Source organism: Coregonus lavaretus (genome assembly GCF_964263955.1).
Source record: "Coregonus lavaretus genome assembly, chromosome: 29".
NCBI classification, from domain to species: Eukaryota; Metazoa; Chordata; class Actinopteri; order Salmoniformes; family Salmonidae; genus Coregonus; species Coregonus lavaretus.
The window spans coordinates 20,497,373-20,518,032 of record NC_140016.1 but is presented as its reverse complement, the minus strand read 5'-3'; the positions used below and the strand labels follow the sequence as shown (position 1 = coordinate 20,518,032).

The 20,660-nt window shown below is 42.7% G+C and overlaps 2 protein-coding genes across 2 annotated transcripts; both read left to right on the top strand.

Annotated features, from left to right (window-relative positions):
* The first annotated feature begins 25 nt into the window (after nucleotides 1–25).
* Nucleotides 26–13,881, top strand: LOC311105217 (lipid droplet-regulating VLDL assembly factor AUP1-like). Its single transcript, XM_084147286.1, has 12 exons — nucleotides 26–292; nucleotides 745–882; nucleotides 1,214–1,364; nucleotides 1,551–1,738; nucleotides 4,967–5,039; nucleotides 5,300–5,373; nucleotides 11,035–11,101; nucleotides 11,365–11,470; nucleotides 11,602–11,739; nucleotides 12,380–12,528; nucleotides 13,211–13,299; nucleotides 13,444–13,881. The coding sequence occupies exons 1-12, from the start codon at nucleotides 252–254 to the stop codon at nucleotides 13,487–13,489; spliced, it is 1,260 nt and encodes a 419-aa protein (XP_084003412.1). The 5' UTR covers nucleotides 26–251; the 3' UTR covers nucleotides 13,490–13,881.
* A 3,408-nt stretch (nucleotides 13,882–17,289) lies between these two features.
* Nucleotides 17,290–20,058, top strand: LOC311104922 (tubulin beta-4B chain-like). Its single transcript, XM_084146900.1, has 4 exons — nucleotides 17,290–17,450; nucleotides 18,211–18,319; nucleotides 18,485–18,595; nucleotides 18,871–20,058. The coding sequence occupies exons 1-4, from the start codon at nucleotides 17,394–17,396 to the stop codon at nucleotides 19,932–19,934; spliced, it is 1,341 nt and encodes a 446-aa protein (XP_084003026.1). The 5' UTR covers nucleotides 17,290–17,393; the 3' UTR covers nucleotides 19,935–20,058.
* Nucleotides 20,059–20,660: the final 602 nt, after the last annotated feature.

Genomic DNA, 20,660 nt, shown 5'->3' with positions numbered 1-20,660 from the left:
TTTGGTTGTCAAACGCAAAAAAAACAGAAGGAACCGGAAGTAGTCGGAAAACGTCACTCTTCTGCTCTTTCTAGTATTCAACATGGCGTCCGAGGTAGACTAGCTGGACACGGTAGCCAGCTACAACATGAGCTAACGGGCTGTTGCCAGTTTTACCGTTTGGAATTACTGTATACTGTTGATTAGCTAGCTAGTATGCAGGAAAGTAACCCGTGTTAATAATTTACTCAACCGACAGATTAGGCGAAATAATGGAAACTCGAGGAATAGAACAGATGTTTGACTTCCAGCGGTAAGAACAAGATGTGTTGTTGTCAAGACAAGTATCTACGTTAGCTAACTAGCAGCTAGCTAAATTAGCTTATCAGTCCTCCCATAACAAAGATTTCACATAGTCTTGGCTGCTCATAATCGGCTCTGGTTACTAGCTAGCTAGGTCACAGTCTTCTTGCCGTTAATTTAGCTTGTTACGTAGCAAATTAGCCCAAAATATATCAATATTGACTGTTATTAACGACGTTAGCCGGTAGCTTGATTAATAGCCGTAAGTAACATTCGTTTGCTCTCTAGTAACCAGCTAAGCAACATGATGCAGCTGTTATTCTTAATACGTTTAGCCAACTAACGTTAGCTGGTTTATAATCTTGCTAATTTTATAATCTGTCCCGTTGGACTCGGAATTATTATTCCTGACCATGAGCACAGTGTGATTCACATTGAACTGAAAATCTGTGTCTTAAACAGGTTGCCAAACGATGGACTGGTCCTGTTGCTGGTATTGCTTTACTCTCCAGTTGGCGTGTGTTTGATGTTACTACGAATCTTCGTAGGTGCACATGTGTTTTTGGTGAGCTGTGCACTCCCAGACAGTGTTGTTAGAAGGTAAGGGTAGTTTTGCATTATTGACTAGCTGTTGAAGGTTGACTCAGCAATATCACGTCATCATACACCATGGGCTGACTTCCTGCTTATAATAAAACTAAAATCTGGCAAGACTGCAACAATTGGCTTCTCCCAATATGGGTATGCCTCAACCAAAGAAGAGTGCAAATTTGGAGGAGCCACTTGTGGGAAGTCTTGGCAGATTAAGGGGCTGTGTTCAGTATTGCAAAACATTTGGAAAATGAGTTCATGTAGTATCTCAACGTTTTCAAAACATATTCTCCTGTTTCGTGCTTACTGAATCTAACTAAAAGCTTTCTTCCTGTTCCAGATTCATTGTGAGAGTGATGTCCTCAGTCCTTGGTATGCACGTGAGACAGAACAGCCCACGTTTAAGAGACAAAAGCACAAAACTGTACATTTGCAATCACGTGACCCAGTTTGACCACAACATTGTCAATCTTCTGACCTCTTGCAATACAGTGAGTATTTTTGTTGATGAAGTGAAGCTTTTCATTGTGTTGCACTTTGAGCTCCTGGGGTTGTGCTTGCCCAACTGAACAAAGATCTTTGTCTAGAGATGCAGCTGGGTTGACTCAACCGTAGGCCACCAGCCAGTGTGTATTTATTTTGACCATGTCATGTGACCTGTCTGCTCCTCTACACAGCCCATGCTGGAGGACTCTGCGGGCTTCGTGTGTTGGGCCAGAGGCTTCATGGAGCTGGGTGCCATATCGGGTCAGGATGAGATGGAGGAGTCCCTCAGGAGATACTGCTCCTCTCCAGGAACTCTGCCCCTGCTCATCTTCCCCGAGGAGGACACAACCAATGGGCGCGCTGGCCTGCTCAAGTTCAGGTGAGCCATAACACACTGCATTATTCCTGTCCTCGAGCGTATTGGGTTCTGTCTGTCGCTCTCTTTGGTTTTGAAGTTGGTTTCTTCAAACCAAGAGTATCACTGCCCCACAGAGCTGCAGATCAGTGCTTTCCATGGGGTTTATCCTGTGCATGAGACAACTGATTTTTTGTATTTGATTATATCTGCCCTCTTTGTACAGGGGAGAGTGGGGTAAGTTGAGCCAAAGGGTTAGTTGAGCAACCCTTTGTTTCTAGGAAACATACACAAAATTAATCATGTGACCAAATATTTAGGAAGAGGTCATCATTTCATGGAGTCTGTGAAGGAAGAAACCACATGGAAAAAGTGGTAAGCAAGCTAGGTCCAAAAAACAGATTTTCACAAAGTCAAATGAATTTGTGTTATAGGTTTCATGATGCTTGTGTTTAAACGATTGATGTTAACCGTTAATTCAAGGTTTCCCGAACTTTGTCCTCTGGACACCAATGGCTGCACGTTTAGTTTTTTGCCCTAGCACTACACAGCTGATTAAAATAATCAACTAATCATCAAGCTTTGATAATGTGAATCAGCTGTGTATTGTTAGCGCAAAAAACAAAACATGCACCCCATTGGATCCCGAGGATTGAGTTTGGGAAACGCTGCCGAAAATACATTTGACCTGTCATGCTTATCGGTCTATATGTTAATTTGCATTATTTAGTGGAATTAAATATTTTGGAAGCCCAGTCATTGCGCAACAAATAACTTTTCTAAATGCAATGTTAACTGTTTTGATGGTCACGATTTAAAGATCAATTTTTATTTCTCAATCTCAACTCGTAATTAAAGCAAGTCTCCCATTTGACATTCGAGTGCAAAGGCTATAGTAAACGGTAGGCAGACTATCAGCGCGTCAGCCACCACTTTGCAATGTGAGCTTGAGGCAGTATAATTGTTTAAAACCTGAACGTTTTACTTTACTGTAAATAATGAGGTATGTCTTACCTTGCTTCAAATTAGCCTAGTGAAAATCCGTGGAAGCAATTATTTAATAAAGACTTCCTCATGCCATTAACCAACATTTCTCTCCTGTTCTGTTGGTTTTCATATCAACTTTCCTTCATTCGCCAGAAGCCAAAGGAACAATGCTAGTCATATTAGCAACCCATCCTAGTTGTTGCTATTAGATTCCCCTTCTTTCTAAATTTGTAGCGAAGATTTTAGTCTCTGTCACATATGGAAACGCTCGCATTAGGTGCGCTCTTAATGAAAAATGTTTGTTCCTTGTATGCATACATAATATTTTCTGTTGGTCATGTAATTTGACTGTTTAGGATTTTTTTTTGCTGTTAATTGACCGTTTAATGAGGGTCGGATAGTCGGCAGCAAAATTGACATAAATGTGCATCCCTAATCTAAACCAAAGTAGATTGTTTTAAGATGAATTTATTCATCAGTTGGGGTCTCTACTAGCGCTCAAACTAGCATTCTGCCTTCTCCCTACAGTTCTCAGCAGGTAGCTTCGCCCACGACTGGCTCATGTGAACTACAATCCTGACGCTGTGTTTTAACGTTTAGAAACGTAAATAATCATCGCTTGCGATACGGCTTTCGAAACATATGGCCCTTATCTTTCATCAGCGAGGAAGAATCCTTCAAAAAAAAAAGATACACTTACTGTAGCAGCTTTCCACAGATCCATACAGCTATGGGTTCCTCCATCAGACACAACTACACTTCCGCTACACTTCCCGAGTTATGCTGACACACAGGTGTTCAGAGCAGGCGAGATAGCTAATTAGCACAGGTGGTCGCCTCTGTTTTCCATAAACAAGCCTGTAACATGGAGATATGGCCGTGCGGGAACATTAACCCTATAAAGGTGTATATCAATTGAACCTTTTTGTTTTTAGAAAAAAAGTTCTTGCTGATATGAAAGATAAGGTCGTTATGCTTCCAAAACCGTACTGCAAGCGATGCGTGTTAATGTTCAGACCGAGCACCGGGGCTCTTAACAAAACTTCCCGTACAGAAGACGTCTTCGTCTAATGACTCTTGTGTAATGTAATGGAACTGAGAGTCATTATCAAGGGCTAGGGTCTCTATACGCTACAATATGAGGTCCTAAACCTAGCATGAAAATACATCCTTGTACCTGTGTGGGCTAATATAGTCAAAATGTTTGCCTTGGGGTAAGTTGAACCTATGGCTACCATACCCCATAAAACGTATGATTACAATTTGTCAGTTATATGCATAATATTTTTTGCAATGTGTCATGCATATGAACTCAAGATATTGTATTTTTATTGTTACAGAGCAGACATCATCATGTATACAAATGTAAAACAAGCAGGAGTCTAGCGCCCCTTGAGGTTCTTGAGAGCAGCCAAGGAAGTGAGAGAAGGGAAGAAGTCCATTCAAGCAGCAGCAAGGGATGAACAAATAGACTGAATGACACAGAAGAGATACATTGTCAAAAAAGAACTAACATGTACCTGTGTGAAAGAGAGGCTATGATAGAGTAGCAGAGGCACACAAGGTCTTATCTGATGACATGGAGTCTGAGCTTGCTAAAAATATCAAGAATCTTGCGGAACAGTTTCATGGGCTTAGTAACGTCAAATGCAGAGATCTTGCCTACGAATTGGCACATCGAAGCAACATCCCTGTCCCAGACAACTGGTCAAGAAATGGAAGGGTAAGTGATATTGAACAGAGAGCTCTATATCTGAATGTAGGCATACATTAAAGATATACAATACACCACACCCCCATTCCATAAATTAAACTTTGACCTACCAGTACCACCACCCACTTACCCCAAGGCGGCTCAACATACCCTGACCCTATGCTCAGCTTACCCCATACCCGGGGTAAGTTGTGACGAGAACCTTTTTTGGATAAGCTATTTTTTCAAAACTGTTATGTTTACATGAATTCTGATTTATTTCCAGGGATACAACATCCTGAAATATATGTACATATCTTTGTTAGAAAAAATACTCTTTACTTACCCCACTCTCACCAACACAAATACATTTTCTAGTTTTCCCCAGTCACCAATAGGACAGATAACTATTGCTATTAGCAACTTAAATGGTTAGTGATTTATTAGCAGGTGATAAGAGGAGAATCTGTCCTGAGCAGAATGCCAACACTGCTATAAGTTGCCCCTGTACTGCCCGTGTATTACTGGTGCTAAGAGCTACTGAGCAAATGAACATGTTTTCTCTCCCTCAGCTCCTGGCCTTTCTCTTTGACTGACTCCATTCAGCCTGTGGCCTTGCAAGTGAAGAGACCATTTCTAGCTCTGGTAATACTATCAAAACTAAACTGCCTCTTTGTCATATTTAACAATATACATTTGGTGAAAGTTTTTGTTTAAAGAGTTGGGCTTTAAAAAGTTGTAGGGTTCGTCCAGTACTTGTAAAATGGTTTTGCACACCACTGGTAGACCTAATATGATTTTGTGTTGTTGATTTGTCACTATCAGTCTGAACATATTTCTGTCAGACACATGCAGAGGATTTCCTGTAATGAAAGCACTAATGTAGTTTGTTCCTCTTTCACCAGAGCACGCCAGACTCCTTTTGGTTGACAGAACTGTTGTGGACCTTTTTCGTCCCGTGTACAGAGTACCATGTAAGGTACTAAATAATTACTGTATCTTACTACTTCAATCAATTTTATTTTATATAGCCCTTCTTACATCAGCTAATATCTCGAAGTGCTGTACAGAAACCCAGCCTAAAACCCCAAACAGCTAGTAATGCAGGTGTAGAAGCACGGTGGCTAGGAAAAACTCCCTAGAAAGGCAAAACCTAGGAAGAAACCTAGAGAGGAACCAGGCTATGAGGGGTGGCCAGTCCTCTTCTGGCTGTGCCGGGTGGAGATTATAACAGAACCATGCCAAGATGTTCAAAAATGTTCATAAGTGACAAGCATGGTCAAATAATAATCAGGAATAAATCTCAGTTGGCTTTTCATAGCCGATCATTAGAGTTTAAAACAGCAGGTCTGGGACAGGTAGGGGTTCCATAACCGCAGGCAGAACAGTTTAAACTGGAATAGCAGCAAGGCCAGGCGGACTGGGGATAGCAAGGAGTCACCACGGCCGGTAGTCCCGACGTATGGTCCTAGGGCTCAGGTCTCTCAGTTGGCTTTTCATAGCCGATCATTTAGAGTTGAAAACAGCAGGTCTGGGACAGGTAGGGGTTTCGTAGCCGCAGGCAGAACAGTTGAAACTGGAATAGCAGCAAGGCCAGGCGGACTGGGGGCAGCAGGGTGTCATCATGCCCGGTAGTCCTGACGTATGGTCCTAGGGCTCAGGTTCTCAGAGAGAAAGAGAGAACGAGAGAATTAGAGAGAGCATACTTAAATTCACACAGGACACTGGATAAGACAGGAGAAGTACTCCAGGTATAACCAACTAACCCCAGCCCCCCGACACATAAACTACTGCAGCATAAATACTGGAGGCTGAGACAGGAGCGGTCCGGAGACACTGTGGCCCCATCCGAAGAAACCCCCGGACAGGGCCAAACAGGAAGGATATAACCCCACCCACTCCGCCAAAGCACAGCCCCCGCACCACTAGAGGGATATCCCCAACCACCAACTTACAATCCTGAGACAAGGCCGAGTATAGCCCACAGAGGTCTCCACCACAGCACAAACCAAGGGGGGGGGGGTCGCCAACCCAGACAGGAAGATCACGTCAGTAACTCAACCCACTCAATTGACGTACCCCTCCCAGGGACGGCATGAAAGAGCACCAGCAGGCCAGTGACTCAGCCCCTGCAACAGGGTTAGAGGCAGAGAACCCCAGTGGAGAGGGGAACCGGCCTGGCAGAGACAGCAAGGGCTGTTCGTTGCTCCAGCCTTTCCGTTCACCTTCACACTCCTGGGCCAGACTACACTCAATCATATGACCTACTGAAGAGATAAGTCTTCAGTAAAGACTTAAAGGTTGAGACCGAGTCTGCGTCTCTCACATGGGTAGGCAGACTGTTCCATAAAAATGGAGATCTATAGGAGAAAGCCCTGCCTCCCGCTGTTTGCTTAGAAATTCTAGGGACAATTAGGAGGCCTGCGTCTTGTGACCGTAGCGTACGTATTGGTATGTACGGCAGGACCAACTCGGAAAGATAGGTAGGAGCAAGCCCATGTAACGCTTTATAGGTTAACAGTAAAACCTTGAAATCAGCCCTTGCCTTAACAGGAAGCCAGTGTAGGGAAGCTAGCACTGGAGTAATATGATCAAATTTCTTGGTTCTAGTCAGGATTCTAGCAGCCGTATTTAGCACTAACTGAAGTTTATTTAGTGCTTTATCCGGGTAGCCGGAAAATAGAGCATTGCAGTAGTCTAATCTAGAAGTAACAAATGCATGGATTAATTTTTCTGCATCATTTTTGGACAGAAAATTTCTGATTTTTGCAATGTTACGTAGATGGAAAAAAGCTGTCCTTGAAACAGTCTTGATATGTTCGTCAAAAGAGAGATCAGGGTCAAGAGTAACGCCTAGGTCCTTCACAGTTTTATTTGAGACGACTTTACAACCATCAAGATGAATTGTCAGATTTAACAGAAGATCTCTTTGTTTCTTGGGACCTAGAACAAGCATCTCTGTTTTGTCCGAGTTTAAAAGTAAAAAGTTTTCAGCCATCCACTTCCTTATGTCTGAAACACAGGCTTCTAGCGAGGGCAATTTTGGGGCTTCACCATGCTTCATTGAAATGTACAGCTGTGTGTCATCCGCATAGCAGTGAAAGTTAACATTATGTTTTCGAATAACATCCCCAAGAGGTAAAATATATAGTGAAAACAATAGTGGTCCTAAAACGGAACCTTGAGGAACACCGAAATGTACAGTTGATTTGTCGGAGGACAGACCATTCACAGAGACAAACTGATATCTTTCCGACAGGTAGGATCTAAACCAGGCCAGAACTTGTCCGTGTAGACCAATTTGGGTTTCCAGTCTCTCCAAAAGAATGTGGTGATCGATGGTGTCAAAGGCAGCACTAAGGTCTAGTAGCACGAGGACAGATGCAGAGCCTCGGTCTGACGCCATTAAAAGGTCATTTACCACCTTCACAAGTGCAGTCTCAGTGCTATGATGGGGTCTAAAACCAGACTGAAGCATTTCGTATACATTGTTTGTCTTCAGAAAGGCAGTGAGTTGCTGCGCAACAGCTTTTTCTAAAATTTTTGAGAGGAATGGAAGATTCGATATTGGCCGATAGTTTTTTATATTTTCCGGGTCAAGGTTTGGCTTTTTCAAGAGAGGCTTTATCACTGCCACTTTTAGTGAGTTTGGTACACATCCGGTGGATAGAGAGCTTGTCATTGTCAGGCACATCCGGTGGATAGAGAGCTTGTCATTGTCAGGGCTCTGGTTTAACCTTGTAATAGGATAGAATTGATAACTGACAACTTTTGTTTGTCCTTAAAGTCCACTCCATTACTCATTGGAAAATTCCCCTAGAATAAGCAATGGTTTGTGCTAGATATGTGACTCTCTTGCCATTTCAGAGTTAATGTTTTGTCAGGATCAGCAGTACAGTGCCTAGTGAAAGTCTACACACTTCACATTTTGCTGTCTTAAAATTAAATCTTAAGGTACATTACATTACATTGGATTTATTTCCTACAGATCTAAACAACCTACTCCACATTTTCAAAGTTAAATAAAATATAACATTTTCCAAATTAATAATAAAAAAAGATTGGTTAGGTCTTCACACCCCAGAGTTAATACTAGGTGGAAGCACCTTTGGCAGCCATTACAGCTGTGAATCATTTTCAATAAGATTCTACCAACTTTGCACAACCCTTAGGGCAACATACAGTGCCTTCAGAAAGTATTCACAGCTCTTGACTTTTTTTTCCACCTTTTGTTGTGTTTTTGAATGACTACCTCATCTCTGTACCCCACACATACAATTATCTGTAAGGTCCCTCAGACAAGCAGTGAATTTCAAACACAGATTCAACCACAAAGACCAGGGAGGTTTTCCAATGCCTCGCAAAGAAAGGCACCTATTGGTAGATGGGTAAAAAAAAAAAGCACACATTGAATATCCCTTTGAGCATGGGGAAGTTATTAATTACACTTTGGATGGTGTATCAATACACTCAGTCACTACAAAGAAACAGGTGTCCTTCCTAACTCAGTTGCCGGAAAGGAAGGAAACCCCTCAGGGAGGCCGATGGTGACTTTAAAACAGTTACACAGTTTAATGGCTTTGATAGGAGAACTGAGGATGCATCAACAACATTGTAGTTACTCCACAATACTAACCTAATTGACAGAGTGAAAAGAAGGAAGCCTGTACAGAATAAAAATATTCCAAAACATGCATCCTGTTTGCAACAAGGCACTAAAGTAATATTGGGGGAAAATGTGGCAAAGCAATTAACTTTTTTTCCCGAATTCAAAGTGTTATGTTTGGGGCAAATCCAATAAAGTATTACTGAGTACCACTCTCCATATTTAAGCAGAGTGGTAGATGCATCAGATTATTGGTATGCTTGTAATCGTTAAGGACTGGGGAGTTTTTCCAGGATAAAAAAGAAACGGAATGGAGCTAAGCACAGGCAAAATCCTAAACGAAAACCTACTTCAGTCTGCTTTCCACCAGACACTGGGAGATGAATTCACCTTTCAGCAGGACAATAACCTAAAACACAAGGCCAAATCTACACTGGAGTTGCTTACCAAGAAGACGGTGACTGTTCCTGAGTGGCCGAGTTACAGTTTTGACTTAAATCTACTTGAGAAGCTATGGCATGACCTGACAATGGTTGTCTAGCGATGATCAATAACCAATTTGACAGAGCGTGAAGAATTTAAAAATTAATAACGTGCAAATATTATACAATCCAGGTGTGCAAACCTCGTAGACTTACCCAGAAAGACTCTCAGCTGTTATCGCTGCCAAAGGTGATTCTAACATGTATTGACTCAGAGGTGTGAATACCTATGTAGAGATATTTCTGTATTTAATTTTCAATAAATTTGCAAACATTTCTAAAAATATATGTTTTCACTGTCATTATGGGGTATTGTGTGTAGATGGTTGAAAAATTAAATGTATCCATTTTGAATTCAGGCTGTAACACAACAAAATGTGGAATAAGTCAAGGGGTATGAATACTTTAGTCAAAATGCCTCAAGCTCAGTTTGGTTGGGAATCATTGATAGACAGCAATTTTCAAACCTCTGATTTGCAAGCACATTTAAGTCCGGACTGAGACTAGACCACTCAGGAACACTCAACACCTCTTGGGAACCCATTCTGGTGTGTCTTTGGTGTTAACATTTGTGTAATTGTCCCACTGAAAAATAAAACTCTGCTTTGCTCCTGGGTATGCTCCTTTAATATTTATTTTGATCCTGACAAACTCCCCAGTCCCTAAATGTATTTCCCGTGTTATCTTGCAGTATTACTTAACGGCCGTGTTGCAAACAGAATGGATGATTTGGAGTGGATTTTTTTAACAGGCCAGTAATGTGGCGTGAATGCAATCTTCTGTATTTTAAAGTATTGGCAGCATCATGTTATGGGTATGCTTGTCACTGGCAGGGACTGGGGAGTTTGTCAGGATCAAAATAAATATGAAAGGAGCAAAGTCCAAATAAAAAGTTAAAGGAAACCCTGCCATAGTCTTCTGAAAACTAAACCCTGGGATAGACCAATATGTGTTCAGTGTTCCTGGATGGTCCAGTCTCAGTCCTGACTTAAATCTGCTTGAAAGTTAAAATTATTCACAGCTGTAATGGCTGCCAAAGGTGCTTTCACCAAGTATTAACTCTGGGGCGGGTGAAGATGAACGCAATCAATACATTTAATTTTTTTATCAATTAGGAACATTTTCTATAATTTTTCTTTCACTTTGAAAATGTGGGTTGTGTAGATCGATAGGAAACATTTTTACATTTTAGTCATTTAGCAGACGCTCTTATCCAGAGCGACTTACAGTTAGTGAGTGCATACATTTTTCATACTGGCCCCCTGTGGGAATTGAACCCACAACCCTGGTGTTTCAAGCGCCATGCTCTACCAACTGAGCTACAGGAGGCCTGAAAGAAATCCAATTGAATCCCTTTTTTATTTCATTTTAAGGCAGCAAAATGTGAAGACTATGCAAGCGGTGTGTAGACTTTCACTAGCGACTGTGTGTTATAGTCATAACTTTTCAACCAGCTTGATTAGAGGCAGAAGTTTACATAAAGGGGCAAGTTTAAGTTTACTATTACTGCTCACAAAGCTTGTAGAGACCCTGTTTCGTTTGACTTTCACAGATGGCTCCCCCCTGTGTCAAGACAAGATGAAGAGTCCCTTCAAGATTTTGCTAACAAAATCCAAGAGGTATAAAACCTTTGGTCTCATTCTAATTTTTACACACTTGTTCTGCAACGCCTTCTGTTCCCTACTGCACACATTGTATCAAACAAAACCAGTACCGGTATGCATCTTATAGTGCATATTGCAAGTTATCACATTGACTGCCCTAAAGCACCCAATTCCAGGATCTGAGCTTGTGATATTAGAAAATTCACAGTGATATGGAACACTAAAGCAAGTGGTTATTCTATTGTCCTCTGATTGGTCTTTGTGCTGTCCATTTTCAGCTCCTAGCCACTGAGCTCGGCGTGGTCTCGACACAGATTACCAAAGCAGACAAAGCCGAGCATGTGAAAAGGAAACGGCACATTGCACCGCGCACCACAACCTCAAGTAAGAGAGCCCTGAAGAAACCTTCCCTGACAAAGCCACTCCTACAGCATGGTCTTGGTGCAAGTTATGCTCACTTGGAGGGTGGTTGGGACCATCAGTAATGGTTTGTATTTACTACTGTCTGTATCCAGATCTGGGTGCCAGACCACGTTCTCTGGGCTTCGTGGTCCGCAGCTCTGGGGTGGAGGAGCTAAGGATCAGCAGGATGGCCCAGCAGGTGAAGGAGGTTCTGCCTGACATCCCCCTCAGCATCATCACCAGAGACCTTGGTACGCCAACCCTTAATTTTCGCTTTGCGTTTCCAGTGCAGTGACAGAATTTGGAATGGTGACGAGCAGTGCACCAATTCAAGTCCTATATTCGCATGTGCATTTCATTGAAATAGAGTGGTAACACTTGACTTGACACTGGGATGAATACAGGAGCAGATTTCAGGAGCGAGACACCCTCTTTTTGACTGATGACTGATATAAGGGCATGTACGTGATAGGACTATCTGGCTTATATGATTATGATGGTCATAATGCTTATTGACAGTGTCATAAAGTGTATTTTCTACAAGTTATTTAAAATCTGATGAAAAAACATGACTGTAAAGAGCTAATTACAACAAAGGATTTAAGGAACAAACTTTCAAACGAAAGGAAACTTCTTGGCAGGGAAAAAACTAATTTGACAAAATGTGGGTTTAAACACTCTTATGTAGGTGTCATAACCAGCCATAAAATAGTGCAATATATGTCACAACAGGTGTAAATATATGGGTCATGAAAGTGTTATAACCATATTATGACATGGTTATGACCGTGGGTGTCAAGTCAAGTGTTACCAATGGAGTTTGCATAGGCAGAGAAAAAGGCACAGTAGCATGCAGCGTTTCCCAAACCTTTTCCCTTACCCTTTTTGCAGTGCAAACCAACTGCGTGGACACCACTATCACTAACCTGCTGGAGAGCACTGAGGAGTTCCCATTGGTGGCCACAGGCGAAGCCACGTCTGCACCAGGCCCATCCTGGAGGTCCCTCTCCTTTTCTGCTGCACCCGCTCCCACCATTAAGGTTTGCCAATCATCTAAATGATGTCTGTAGTCTACACTGAGTGTACAAAACATTAGGAACACCTGCTCTTTCCATGACATAGACTGACCAGGTGAATCCAGGTGCAAGCTATGATCCCTTATTGATGTTAACTGTTAAATCCACTTCAATCTGTGTAGATGAAGGGGAGGAGACGGGTTAAAGAAGGATTTTTAAGCCTCGACAATTGAGACATGGATTGTGTATGTGTGCCATTCAGAGGGTGAATGGGCAAGACAAAAGATTTAAGTGCATTTGAATGGGGTATGGTAGAAGGTCCCAGGCGCACCGGTTTGAGTGTGTCAAGAACTGCAACGCTGCTGGGTTTTTCACGCTCAACAGTTTCCCGTGTGTATCAAGAATGGTCCACCACCCAAAGGACATCCAGCCAACTTGACACAACTGTGGGAAGCATTGGAGTCAACATGGGCCAGCATCCCTGTGGAATGCTTTCAACACCTTGTAGAGTCCATGCCATGATGAATTGAGGCTGTTCGGAGGGCAAAAGGGGGTGCAACTCAATATTAGGAAGGTGTTCCTAATGTTTTTGTACACTCAGTGTATATTACCTTGCTCGCGAAGTAATTGAGGTACCATCTTGCTACGCTATTATATTTATCAGGAGCTTGCTGTATAGTCAGATTTTGTTCATTTTGACCCATAGCCTGCTGCCAAATCTTTTGGGAAATCACCAGTAGACCGACGCATGTCCCTACAAGAGAGGAAGGAGGCCTTGTATGAGTTCGCAAGAAGGTGAGATCAAACGCTGCAATTCAGTCTTGGATTGATTTTAATTTCAACCACCCATAGAATTGACACATTTGACCCTACATTTTACACTCAGTCGTTGTTGTCCACCTGTCATCTGTTAGTTGTTCACGCCTTCCTTTCCTCTAGACGCTACATCGAGAAGCATGGACTGGAGCAGGATGACAACCACTGAACAAGATCTGATCGCTGGGAAACGTGTTAGGAATGACAGGCGTTAAAATCAAATAATTGTACAGGAGTGTATGGAGAGGAGAACAGAGGATAGTTTTGTTGAGCCGCACGTACTGGAGGAAAACCTTCTGAAGACTTCAATGGATTTTTTTATTTGCTTGCATGGCAATCATGCATGTCTTTTTTGGTTTCTCCCTGCAAAAATATTATTTTGATAAGAATTTGTATTAAGACCCAGTGACCATGATGGCAGAGGGGATGATGAAACAAAGGCCATCTTTCTCTGCTTTCAGAGAAGGCACATCAGCTCTTAGGTTAATTAGGATTCGACAGTATGTGTTTCTGCAGTATGAACTTTTTAAAGTGAATAAAGTTCATAATTTATAAATGCAAGAGATTGTCTTGACTAGAATCACAATTCCAGTATTCATCTTTGGATGTACCCTGGCATGAATCAATTAGTGCTAAGCAGCATTAAGTCATAAAATCAAATTCTACTTCAGAGTAAATACATGTGTATAACTGTTGGGGATTGTCAAGTCAGAAACCCAACTATAACAAACTCTGATAAGCAACTGCATGCTAGGGTTAGGTTTAGAATAAGGGTTAGGTTAAGGTTAGAGTTAGTAAATAGTTGAAATGTTACTGATAGTCTGTAGAACATCTACAAATAAAGTGTTGGCAACAAATGTTTAATAGTCAGATGAAATAACACAACTGTGAAAATGAGTTATGCTTGTGTAGGCGTGGCCTATGAATGTCCTACTGCCTCTGCCCTGTGGCCCAGGGTTTGTTGCGCAGTGAGTATATCATTAGCGTCTGCACAGCAGGATCATAGGGTCGAGACCCGCTTCAGCTGTTCTCCCTCGCTCTCCTACACTTGTTTGTGAAGTAGGCCACTAACACAATACATCACCGATAGTCATCTGCTCCGCTATGGGCCTGGCACCGCGGCAGTATCATGTCGTATGTACAGTATCTCACAAAAGTGAGTACACCGCTCACATTTTTGTAAATATTACTATATCTTTTCATGTGACAACACTGAAGAAATGACACTTTGCTACAATGTAAGGTAGTGTGTACAGCTTGTATAACATTGTAAATGTGCTGTCCCCTCAAAATAACACAACACAGCCATTAATGTCTAAACCGCTGGCAACAAAAGTGAGTACACCCCTAAGTGAAAATGTCCAAATTGGGCCCAAAGTGTCAATATTTTGTGTGGCCACCATCATTTTCCAGCACTGCCTTAACCCTCTTGGGCATGGAGTTCACCAGAGCTTCACAGGTTGCCACTGGAGTCCTCTTCCACACCTCCATGACGACGTCACAGAGCTGGTGGATGTTAGAGACCTTGCACTCCTCCACCTTCCGTTTGAGGATGCCCCACAGATGCTCAATAGGGTTTAGGTCTGGAGACATGCTTGGCCAGTCCATCACCTTTACCCTCAGCTTCTTTAGCAAGGCAGTGGTTGTCTTGGAGGTGTGTTTGGGGTCGTTATCATGTTGGAATACTGCCCTGCGGCCCAGTCTCCGAAGGGAGCAGATCATGCTCTGCTTCAGTATGTCACAGTACATGTTGGCATTCATGGTTCCCTCGATGAACTGTAGCTCCCCAGTGCCAGCAGCACTCATGCAGCCCCAGACCATGACACTCCCACCACCATGCTTGACTGTAGGCAAGACACACTTGTCTTTGTACTCCTCACCTGGTTGCCGCCACACACGCTTGACACCATCTAAACCAAATAAGTTTATCTTGGTCTCATCAGGACATGGTTCCAGTAATCCATGTCCTTAGTCTGCTTGTCTTCAGCAAACTGTTTGCGGGCTTTCTTGTGCATTGTTAGAAATTGCGTAATTCAAATCTGGTATTGGAATAAGAATCAAGAGATCTTCAATCCAAGCTTAATTTATTATATGCAAAATGTATGTAATGATAAGTATGAAGGTTCGTATATACGGGTCCACTAAAATACCTCGCAGGGCACTCAGAGAACTAAAACATTGTTTACAGGTTCTTTCTCAAATACTCTGACAGATAGTTCCCACCTCTTCTGTTGGCCAATCAGAGTAAAGGACTGAGTGTGGTTTAGACTTTACTCAGCCAATCCCTTGGCGCATGGGTTGGTCCCAACCCCTCTGCGCTCCACTGTTCCCAGGCATAAGTTGCTATCATAATAACCTGTGGAGTCAGCACCCAAAAGACTGTACGTTCCTACATCCAAGGACGGTTCACAGACAACGGTTCACAGACAACAAAGAGGCAGTGTTCGTATCTGTAAGAAATACAAGTCTTATCTGTCCTTCCCCTAACGTTCCACACATGAATCACAGCCTGCTATGTGAAACAATCCATATCAGTACAGTTCAAACCTATGCTCCTCATTAATGCATTCCTTCCAAGCTATTCATCACATACAGATCCAATTATGAGAAAAATAGAACCCAACAGCATCATCTTTAGAAGAGGCTTCCTTCTGGGACAAAAGGCTGACCCCACCACCCCTTCAACCTCTGCAGCAATGCTGACAGCACTCATACGTCTATTTCCCAAAGACAACCTCTGGATATGACGCTGAGCACGTGCACTCAACTTCTTTGGTCGACCATGGCGAGGCCTGTTCTGAGTGGAACCTGTCTTGTTAAACCGCTGTATGGTCTTGGCCACCGTGCTGCAGCTCAGTTTCAGGGTCTTGGCAATCTTCTTATAGCCCAGGCCATCTTTATGTAGAGCAACAATTATTTTTTTCAGATCCTCAGAGAGTTCTTTGCCATGTTGAACTTCCAGTGACCGGTATGAGGGAGTGTGAGAGCGATGACACCAAATTTAACACACCTGCTCCCCATTCACACCTGAGACCTTGTAACACTAATGAGTCACATGACACCGGGGAGGGAAAATGGCTAATTGTTCCCAATTTTGATATTTTCACATAGGGGTGTACTCACTTTTGTTGCCAGCGGTTTAGACATTAATGGCTGTGTTGTGTTATTTTGAGGGGACAGCAAATTTACACTGTTATACAAGCTGTACACTTACTTCTTTACATTGTAGCAAAGTGTAATTTCTTCAGTGTTGTCACATGAAAATATATACTCAAATATTTACAAAAATGTGAGGGGTGTACTCACTTTTGTGAGATACTGTATGTATCTCATAATCAAGGGAGAGGGAAGGGAGGAATTCATGATACAAAGAATAGTGTTATTCAAGTAGTCTGAGATTTCAGCCTGACAGTGGTTAGTTTAATGTTACAGACTGTAAAAAAAATAACATTTGATGTGGAACCTTTTAAAGTGAACAATGAAAAATGATTTAGCCTTTAACTCTTATAAATCAGAAGACTGTCTTGAAGATTGCATATAATGACTTCAGCAAGAGGGCAAAAATATAAAATAACCTAGGCTAGGTCCCTGCCTTACGCCTCCACGAAGATTGACCGAATCAAAGGTTATTGATAATTTTTCCCTTATTAATGGAGATATGTTTCGTGATGGAAAAATTCAGATTGAAGGCATTGAATGCTGAAAACTTGAACGAATGAAATCTGTCGAGATGACATGCTAGACTTTCGATAAATGTCATAAACCCAATGCCATTTACAATCTGGCGGCTTTAGTGTAGGCTACTGTACTTTTATTCCCACTTCATTCTTTATGGTCCTATAATATTCATTTTATTACGACACGTGATATCGTAGCATTTCTGATCAGAAATCCACCAATCATGTCGATAACAACGCGGGTACTGGGACCAAACGGACCAATAGGATTGCTATAAATTGACGCGATTTTGGAGCGTGACCTAACAAATTTACTCAGTGCGCAACAGATTGACGATTGTAGTCGCTCAGAGAAGGAACTCTTTGAAAGTAGACTGATTTTATTCTACTAATAAAATGAGGGAGATTGTTCACTTACAAGCTGGGCAGTGCGGTAATCAAATTGGCGCAAAGGTTTGTACACTTTAGGCTTTTAAAGCCATGTCTTTTGATTAGGTTTAGAAGTATGATAAAAATAAACATCTACGACCACGATGCCTCGATATATTGTATTTCATGGTCTTTCAAATTGTGGCCGAGAAAATATCTATTTACAATTTAATCTCTTGGATTGAACACAATATGCGGACCCTTTGTTCTCGGTTCGATCAATTATTGTTTGGCGGAAAATATCACATCTTCTTGATCTATTATTTTCCTTCCCGTTTGTTCGAACAAGTTAAGTGATTTTTAAGATGCGTCAACTTATTTTTAACGGGGGAAACCTTCAGCTGATCGATGCAACGAGTGTAATTGAAGGGTGTTGGCCACCCCGCGTTGGATCAGCGCGCGCAGTTGTAATATGGCGGGTTGTCTTGTTCAGCCGGGTGCGCCAAAACCGGCTCGCGCTCACTGCAACTATTAGTTTTAGTGTACATATGCTTATTTATTGTCAATGTTGTAATACATTGAGCACTATTTCATGTTTTATTTTAGCATTTAACAATAAAGGACAAGGCAAAAATTCGAGGATTTTAAAATGGTGCCAACTTTGGAAACTCCATTTTGTTTTCAGCACTTGGCGCAAGGAAGCAAAAACTTTTTTTTTTTTTTTTTTTATAAATTCAAAAATGGCTTGTTTGCTTTCATTTGTATTTAATTTGATTGCAGCCGTAACTGAATTGACTACATTAGTGAATTTTCAGACTTCTTCCAATACTTTCTTTGTCTTTAGTTCTGGGAGGTGATAAGTGACGAGCATGGCATTGACCCCACTGGAAGTTACCATGGGGACAGTGATCTTCAGCTGGAAAGGATTAATGTGTACTACAATGAAGCTTCAGGTGAGTTAGGTTGTGTGACGTCATGATCCACGTTGGTCTGGTAAATCTGGCAATAGTCCTACTCCAGCTACACAACATTGATGTCCTAGTTACCATAATAAGCCTGGTACAATGGGTTTTGAAAGGATTGTAATTTATTTTAAGTACTCTGTGTTGACATTTCAGGTGGAAAGTATGTGCCACGTGCAGTACTTGTGGACTTGGAGCCTGGGACCATGGACTCTGTGAGATCTGGACCATTTGGTCAGATCTTCAGGCCTGACAACTTTGTCTTCGGTAAGAAACTGTGTTGGCAGTTTGACCATAAATCAACTTGGAAGTGGTCTATGTGCCTGGATTAGTTGCAGGTTACTACAGTACACCTTAATTACCTGACTACAGTCACCAGAGACAAACTGTTGGCATTGGTTATTTGAAACAAAGGGTTTCCATGTCACTTAATTTGCTTTGTCATCCCTGACTTTAGTGTTTGCACAATCCATCACTAGGGCCCAGTTTTTCCATAACATCTCATTATCTTTACATTGACGTCATACTTTTGTCCGTTCCAGGTCAGAGTGGAGCTGGTAACAACTGGGCCAAGGGCCACTACACTGAGGGCGCAGAGCTGGTTGACTCTGTCTTGGATGTAGTAAGGAAGGAGGCTGAGAGCTGTGACTGCCTGCAGGGCTTCCAGCTCACCCACTCCCTGGGAGGTGGAACTGGCTCTGGCATGGGCACCCTGCTTATCAGCAAGATCCGTGAAGAGTATCCCGACCGCATCATGAACACTTTCAGTGTGGTGCCCTCCCCTAAAGTGTCAGACACTGTGGTGGAGCCCTACAATGCTACCCTCTCAGTCCACCAGCTGGTAGAGAACACAGACGAGACCTACTGCATCGACAACGAGGCACTCTACGACATCTGCTTCCGTACCCTCAAACTCACCACGCCCACCTACGGAGACCTCAACCACCTGGTGTCTGCCACCATGAGCGGGGTCACCACCTGTCTCCGCTTCCCCGGCCAGCTCAACGCAGACCTGCGCAAACTGGCAGTCAACATGGTGCCTTTCCCCCGTCTCCACTTCTTCATGCCCGGCTTTGCCCCCCTCACCAGCAGGGGCAGCCAGCAGTACAGAGCCCTGACAGTTCCAGAGCTCACTCAGCAGATGTTTGACTCTAAGAACATGATGGCGGCCTGCGATCCCCGCCACGGCCGCTATCTCACCGTGGCCGCAGTCTTCCGCGGGCGCATGTCCATGAAAGAGGTGGACGAGCAGATGCTGAACGTACAGAACAAGAACAGCAGCTACTTCGTTGAATGGATCCCCAACAACGTCAAGACTGCAGTCTGTGACATTCCTCCCCGTGGCCTCAAGATGGCTGCCACCTTCATCGGCAACAGCACTGCCATCCAGGAGCTGTTCAAGCGCATCTCTGAGCAGTTCACAGCTATGTTCCGCCGTAAGGCTTTCCTCCATTGGTACACCGGAGAGGGCATGGATGAGATGGAGTTCACTGAGGCAGAGAGCAACATGAATGATCTGGTGTCTGAGTACCAGCAGTACCAAGATGCCACTGCAGAGGAGGAAGGAGAGTTTGAAGAGGAGGAGGGTGAAGAGGAGTTGGCTTAAGTTGTTTTTGTTCTTTCCTTTTAAGACCTCAGTTTCTTTTTCATACTTCCTGTCTCTGGCAACTTTCAGCTGTACCTTATTTTTGTTTTGTTCACTTGCAATAAAATAAATGTAGTTAAACCAATTTCTCCATTTTGTTTGTCTTTCCGTAAGACATGGGTAATGTAAAGCAAGTACACTAAGTGAAGCAAATAGTAATTTCTTGGAAATTGATAACTTGTTGGAAAATTCAATGGTGTTTGTGATTATCACATTAGCGGTCGAGACAATGGTGTCTACAGTGCATTTGGAAAGTATTCAGACCCCTTGACCTTTTCCACATGTTACGTTACAGCCTTATTCTAAAATGACATAGCAAAAACTGGTTTTTAGGTATTTCAGTGAATTTCTTAAACATTTACATAAGTATTCAGACCATTTACTCAGTACTTTGTTGAAGTGCCTTTGGCAGCGTTACACCCTCAAGTCTTCTTGGGTATGACGCTACAAGATTGGCGCACCTGTATTTGAAGGGTTTCTCCCATGCTCTGTCAGGTTGGATGGGGAGCATCGCTGCACATCTATTTTCAGGTCTCTCCAGAGATGTTCAAGTCCGGGCTCTGTTTGGGCCACTCAAGGACATTCAGAGACTTGTCCCAAAGCCACTCCTGCGTTGTCTTGGCTGTGTGCTTAATGTCGTTGTCCTGTTGGAAGGTGAACCTTTGCCCCAGTCTGAGGTCCTGAGCG